We start from the raw sequence: 6733 nt of genomic DNA on the forward strand, positions 1-6733 counted from the left end.
TTGATGAGTGTATGACATGAGATATCTATCTTCAACGAAATGAGAAAATTTTTCCCAATAATGAAAACATCAACAGAGATTGCAAATTAACACGGGCATAAATGAAGAATAAAAAAAACAAAAATCACCCTAGACATGAACAAAACCAAGATTCTATAACATTCTATATTAAGAATAGAAGAGGCTTTTGTTCATTCTGTCATGTCATCCTCATCATCTTCGTCCTCTAGATCAAGATCAGCCAGCAACTCCTCCAATGCAACAGAAGGTAGCTCTTCACCAGCAGTCACTGATGCAATCTCTGATGGCTGGTACTCTTTATTTCGGTACAATGATATGTTAAACCTCATATCAGGGTTTTCTTCAAGATCTTTCAAGAATTGTTCATATTCTGAGTTCATCTTGTTTTGTTCAACTCTACCCTTGTTATCATCAACCTCCATGTCAAGTGATTTAAGCTTCCATGAGCGAGGCTTACCACGTTTTTTCTGGCGCTTCTCTTCATAACTCTTCTTTATTAAGATTGCATCAGGAAGAACAAGTCCTCTGTACTTGTCCAATTCAATGTCATTACTGTTAGCCCTATACAAGTCATAACCAAGAGCATAATCACCAGGACTTAAAAGATGGCCTAGGTGAGTCCTGATTGAAAATATTGTGCCATTCTTTCCAAAATCTGACACGCGAGCCATTTGTGCATCTGCCAAAACATATTTTGTGCCACCAATAGTAACCTCAGATGAAACAGCCTCCACATCTAACACAATATATTCCACTAACTGTCTGCTAGTAAGTAAAGACTTGAAGGATGTCCTCCAGTACTGATCAGCATCTAAGAAGCAGTGCCTTAGGGTAAATGGATCAAGCAAAGCAATGTTGTTGGTAACCTTAGTACAAATCACAAGAGGACCAAGATTTCCCAAACTAACAGCAACTTTAGGATGCAGACAAATTATATCCTCACGGCAAATGGGGCTGATTTCAACAGAAAATGTATATTTGTAGTTGTAGTTGTTACTCTTTGGATCATGAGAAACAAGTTGCTTATCGTGACGGCTCCTCACAGGAGCAACTTTCCCAACAAAGTTCACAAATTTGACACCATGACTTCTATTAGAGAAAAAGAAATCAATACCTTGATCCATCTGTTTGATTCTTATAGCACTAGCAGCAGCACCATGCTTCAGAATCATCTGTTCCAAATAAAAGAAAGTGCGCCGATGAGAAACATGTTGCCTGAGTTGCACAGCAGCAACCCACTGGTGAGGGTTAGCCTTGTTAGGTTTAGTATGCTCTTTTCACTTAAGCTCAATAGCTTCAGTGAGAGTGAGCCCAAAGTCCAATGTTAACCCATGAAGCTTAGGGTTAGTTTTGGATTGGGCAGACTATATAAACTCTCTTTTCTCTCAAGTGCTTCCTAGGGTTACAGACATCAGAAACACACCTAAGAGGCAGACGTTCATCATCTGAACAGTTGCCCACATGACCACCTGATCCCCTTGAGTCATAGCCTGGAAGATCAACCGTAGAGCGGAATTGCGACCGTTCGTAGTAGTGCGTTGCTGCAGATCGTGAGACTTGAGGAGGAGAACTGAACGTGAGAAATTGTTGGCACGTTCGCTGCTTCATCTCAGGTAATCAAAGCGGTGTTCTTCATTCCTCATCGCATCGGTACGTACGTACGATGCGCTTCCGCGTTTCTGATGATATACCTTCAAACCTGGACCCTAGAACAAGACTGAGACATATGTTCCTGTTGAAAATACTCCACAGTATAAGATTGTTCAAGAATAGCTCCATTCAGAACCTCCTTCTGAACTTTGACATTGACTTTTATCCTCTTGGAGTGGGGCTCAGTCCAAATAAATTCGGCGTGAACCATCCTTACTTTATTGGAGCTTAAATTCTTCTGCAATTTTTTCAAGCAAAATGTTAGCAGCTCCTTTGATTCTAAATGTAGTTTAACCCAACTTCTGGGTGGCTGCAAGTAACTCTCACACTCAGGGCAATGGACAAGCACTAGACGCTTCAGTAATCCTTCTGTGATATCAACTTCTGAGCGCAAACACTTCACACACATATTGGCAGCATTTGGTTGCATTGGAATTCCACATTTGCAACACAAAACACTGCCGATTGTTTGATGAATCATGAACATACCAGCTTCTTCTGCCATTCCTGAAGGACCTAACATAGTATTCTCCTATTGGAAAAGGGGAAAAATTACATAAGTATGCATATCGGAAAATTAATAATAAACAATAAAGAAAGGGAGTTCTGAAAAAGAGGAAGAAGAGACAGAGGAAACAGGAAATAGCTTGAAATATTATGCAAAGTACACTATTCGTTTAAGAATCCATAGTAATCGTTCTCCAGCCATTGAAATATTATAGACATTGGTGAGAAACAAATGCACATGTACTAGCCTCGAAAACCTTTTCCGCCTATAACATGCATGTCAAAAAGTATATATTCATAGAAATGATTGCTGGAAAGCAATAAACAGAACATTCAACATAAGGGATTCAGAATACGAGCCCATGAGAGGAAAAGAGAGAGAAAGAGAAAACATAAGTCCCATAAACTTTTATACATCAACATCAACATCAATAACATTTTTATCCCAAATTAATTGAGGTCGGTGGTAGATGAACTCAAATGAAAGATACAAAAAGGATAAACTTTTATATATATAAAAAATAAATTTATCTCCCATGATATAAGCAACATTTAACCCATAGTTTAATTTAGTAATGTAACTTTGAATGCGTGATTTCATGACGTGAAAGATAAGGAACCATGTAACATATCTTTTTTTCTTTTGGTAAAAAAAGTAACATGCCCTAAATCAGGGGATATTAAATTTTAAACCGCCTCTAGATTGAGCCTCGCTTACAACTTTCTCCGCTTTCGGTGTCAGTTCCTGAATCAAAAACTTTGTTTGGCTTACTTCTCAATCATACTTATACACATAATCTCTCTACACCTTAATAACACCTCGTCCCTCTGCTCTCTTTTCACTTTCACTCACATCAAGCGTAACCCCAACGTTTGCACAACATCAACCAAGCAATAAGACCAATGCATTTAAAAATAATAATAATAAATTCAGCCCTTAATAAAAAAAGGTATATTACAGATAATTGAATCAAAGCAGAAACATAAAAGGTACCTGGTACTTGGTAGGCGTCTTCTAATAGCTCTGGTCTTCTTGGAACAAAGATTGAAAGGAAACTACTTCTTCTTGCAACAGTGACCATTTTGTCACCAGCGGCGAACAGTAAATTTTTTGTCAAAACATGACGTGGCATATTTCGCTACACACTGTAGCGAAATATGTGTATAAATAATTCGCTATACAGTGTAGCGAAATATGCCACGTCAAAACCAAAAATGTCACGTGTCAAAACTGTAGAAATTCGCTACCCTATATAGCGAATTTTTTCAATTTTGACACATGACATTTTTTGTTCTGAGTAGTCTAACGTGGCATATTTCGCTACACTATGTAGTGAATTATTTGCACACATATTTCGCTACACAGTGTAGCGAAATATGCCACGTGACATTTTGATAAAATTTACTGTTAACGTGACAATCTGGTAATTTTTTTGGCCAACAGTGACACTTTAGTCACTGTTCCTCTCCTTCTTGTAAACTTCCCTCAATGCTTAAAACCACGGGCTTTGACCTAAAATATCAAAACAAAATAACCATGGGCTTAAAACCCAATTGATTGTCCAATATTGGGCCCATCATCAGCCCAACACTTTGATTCTGCTCTTATCTCAAAAATATATAAATAAATATTTGTTTATTATTTAATAAATTCTCATTCACAGAATCGAGAGTTGTATGTTGTAACAAGTGTACAATGATGAATCAGCAGCCCCACGTGGAGGGTGAAGATGTAATATAAGGTGCCGACGTGCTTGTCGCTCTCTCACGTGTCGCTGTTGCTTAATTAATCAAGTCAAAATCCACAATATGGGACCCACTTGGATGCAGTGTGCTTTTAATCTCACACTCTCTTTTCCTTATTCTCTCGCTGCAACTGAAAATGGCGGAGAAGGTTAACGGCAACGGCGTCGAAGAAGAGATGTTGAAGAAGCACACAAAGGGAACGGAAACGGAGACTTTGCCGGAGGTCGTTAACCGTATGGCTTCCGCTATTTTGTTCCCTGAACCGGTGAACAGTGGATCCCTACTTCGCCGGATCAAGGCCTCCGTCGCCGACAACGCTCCTCTTCTTCCAGAAGCTTCTAGAAACTCCGCACACCACGTTCTCCTCTGGACTCGCCAAGGCAGCCCCCTCCGTGCCCTACTCGTCATCTCCGTAAGTGTTGATTGAATCGAGTTCAAAGCATTCGTAAATTGTAGATTCTTTTTTCAATTAAATATTTTTTTTTACAAAATTAAAAATTAAAAAATAAAACCGTTGTCAATCTGTTGGTTGAACCTATGAGTAGTTGAGTGACTTCACACTTGATGCTGAAACTGTGAATCATCAATGTTGATGCAATTTTCCTCTATGTGAAGGTTGTCAGAAGAGGAAGCATTTTGCAGAGTGAAGATCACTTGGAATTTTTTTTTTTTCTTGTTAGTTTGAGTTTGGAATTTTATGTTCCTTTTTTCAAATTTATGAAGGAAAAACTTTAAAAATGGGAAACAGAATCCAATCAAGGCTTTTTTTTTTATCATTATCAATGAAAAGATTATCTACCAAAGTGAAATTAGAAAGCAAATCAAACATCAGATTGGCAATAGAGGGTTTAAGTAAAGGTGTAACATTAAGATGCAAAATAAGCTAATGGAAAGGGACGCTTATGGAGGGCTTGTAATGGATTTGTTCACATGCAGGATAGAATCTTTAGAATTCAAAGCATGCAAGATGATATTTTTGATGATATTGAAAATGGGGGAAATCAGAAGGCCATGCATGATTGTCAGTTTTGATGTCGTTTAATCTTGCCCTATTTTAATCTTAATAATTATAATGAATCATCTTCTATACATTTCCAAAGTAAAAAAAAAAAAAACAGAAGTCTTTTAATTTGTTAGTTCCATAGATTTTTTTAGACAGAACACTCTTCTGTCTTCTGTATGATATTTATATTAAGGAAAAGGTGTATGATAAATTTATCTTTTGATTTGAATGTTTATGATTTGTTTTTCCTTATTGCTGCAGGTTGGATCCGTTACTTTTGTTGCTCTTACAGGACTGCTTGTATTTATGCTTTTCTTTCTGGCTGCGACCATAAATGCCATTGTCATATCGTTGCTGATGTCTTTGGCAGCAGCTGGAGGATTCTTGGCTCTTTTCTTTGCTTCTGTTACAGCTATATACATTGGAGCGTTATCACTAGCCATATTTGTAATTTCCGTTACTACATTTTGGGCAATTGTGGCTGTTCTGATAACCACAGGTAAAAAGTTGTTTGGCCAACTCAGCTTTTTCTCATTTACTGTCCAGATATCTTGTTTTAGGTTTGATGTTGTTTGCTATTACACTGTTATGAAAACTTCCATCACTTGTGTGAAATCCAATAGTTTGAAAACAGCTATAGACATAATATCTCTTCAACAAGATGTGCTTCTAAATAAGATTTGAAATGATATTAACTGCATCCTTTTGTTGCAATTAGGCAGACATTATTGCAGATCAATGACTACTAGTTTGTAGTCCTTCCCAGTGTAGAAAAGTACCTGTAGCCGTAAGATTAATTTTTTTCCACCTGCGGGACGCTGCATATGTATAAATGATCAAATGGAGATTTATAATTTTGCATACAGTTGTCCTAATAATAGGCATATCTTTTTGAAATAGACCACCTACTGAACTCCTAATGGGTACGGGTGATGTAATGGGTTAAATGTTCACTATTTGAATGTTACTGCTGTTGGCTGCTTAGCAGTCAAAAACAGTTGCCATTAGACCAGCGTTGCCTAGTGTGGTAGTTCCTTCCTCAGAATTTCAACATTATTTTTGTGAATATGACAACCACAAGGGAGTTTCTGTGATTTCTCTAACTTATATGCAACTGATTTTGTCCTTTTTATTCTAAAATATAAGATTCTGTAGACATTTCCTTGATGGATTCCTATAATGTTCCTCTTTGTTTTTCCCAAAAAAAATTCTTCTGTGGGTTAACACTGTAATGTTCCCTGGACATGGAAATCAATGTGAACCAGGCTGGATTGGATTCTTTTATACTGTGTGGCTGGTAACTAGAAAGAGCTTTGGATTTGCTAAACACTCACTGAGTGCGACTGGCTCTGCAATTTCAACTTACACTACTGCTCGGCATGCCCGCCACCGAGTACACAAAGATTCAGATTAAAGGATGATCACAAATATAAGCTTATGAACAAATCTTAAGTTACATGTGCTTGTTTTGAAATGACACAAGCTTCTGTTGGCTGGTATGATGCCTTATTCCTAGATCTTGCACAGTTTGGTGGCGATGCCTATCTTTTATTTTGTACTTGTGAACTGAGAGAAGTTTTGAAAAATAATCCAGGTTATTTTGTGTTGTGTTTGAAGTTTGATGTTAATATAAAACAGTGGCATTTCTTCTTTAGCCACCTAGTTACCTGGTGTTGTAAACTTATTGCCGATATGAAATTACACTGCGTGCAAATGATGTAATTTTGAAACGAGTTATAATTGTTGCAGCATTTGTGTGAACAAAGATGTACATGCGGTACTAGTGGAGCCACACATCATATTATC

General features: G+C 37.4%; 2 protein-coding genes across 2 annotated transcripts; one reads left to right on the forward strand and one right to left on the reverse strand.

Moving 5' to 3' along the window:
* Window positions 1-191: 191 nt before the first annotated feature.
* LOC133286895 (uncharacterized) lies at window positions 192-2176 on the reverse strand. The gene is made up of 2 exons (XM_061484397.1): window positions 1721-2176; window positions 192-1274 (listed from the first exon to the last, which is right to left on the reverse strand). Exons 1-2 carry the CDS (start codon window positions 2174-2176, stop codon window positions 192-194), a joined length of 1539 nt encoding a protein of 512 aa, XP_061340381.1.
* Window positions 2177-4025: 1849 nt separating this feature from the next.
* Window positions 4026-6733, forward strand: LOC133286862 (uncharacterized). Its single transcript, XM_061484364.1, has 3 exons — window positions 4026-4336; window positions 5189-5426; window positions 6193-6733. Exons 1-3 carry the CDS (start codon window positions 4061-4063, stop codon window positions 6339-6341), a joined length of 663 nt encoding a protein of 220 aa, XP_061340348.1. The 5' UTR covers window positions 4026-4060; the 3' UTR covers window positions 6342-6733.

This window comes from Gastrolobium bilobum, unplaced genomic scaffold (assembly GCF_033153095.1).
Source record: "Gastrolobium bilobum isolate Gb01-03AN ecotype WA unplaced genomic scaffold, APGP_CSIRO_Gbil_v1 utg3261, whole genome shotgun sequence".
Lineage (NCBI taxonomy): Eukaryota > Viridiplantae > Streptophyta > Magnoliopsida > Fabales > Fabaceae > Gastrolobium > Gastrolobium bilobum.

Bases quoted from the DNA above. Each gene is read 5' to 3' on its own strand.
- LOC133286862 (XM_061484364.1), top strand. From the start codon at position 4,061: ATGGCGGAGAAGGTTAACGGCAACGGCGTCGAAGAAGAGATGTTGAAG. The intron at 4,337-5,188 runs GTAAGTGTTGAT...TTATTGCTGCAG, and splicing joins GTGCCCTACTCGTCATCTCC to GTTGGATCCGTTACTTTTGT. The intron at 5,427-6,192 runs GTAAAAAGTTGT...AATGTGAACCAG, and splicing joins GGCTGTTCTGATAACCACAG to GCTGGATTGGATTCTTTTAT.
- LOC133286895 (XM_061484397.1), bottom strand. From the start codon at position 2,176: ATGGCAGAAGAAGCTGGTATGTTCATGATTCATCAAACAATCGGCAGT. The intron at 1,275-1,720 runs GTTTGAAGGTAT...AAACCTAACAAG, and splicing joins AGTCTTGTTCTAGGGTCCAG to GCTAACCCTCACCAGTGGGT.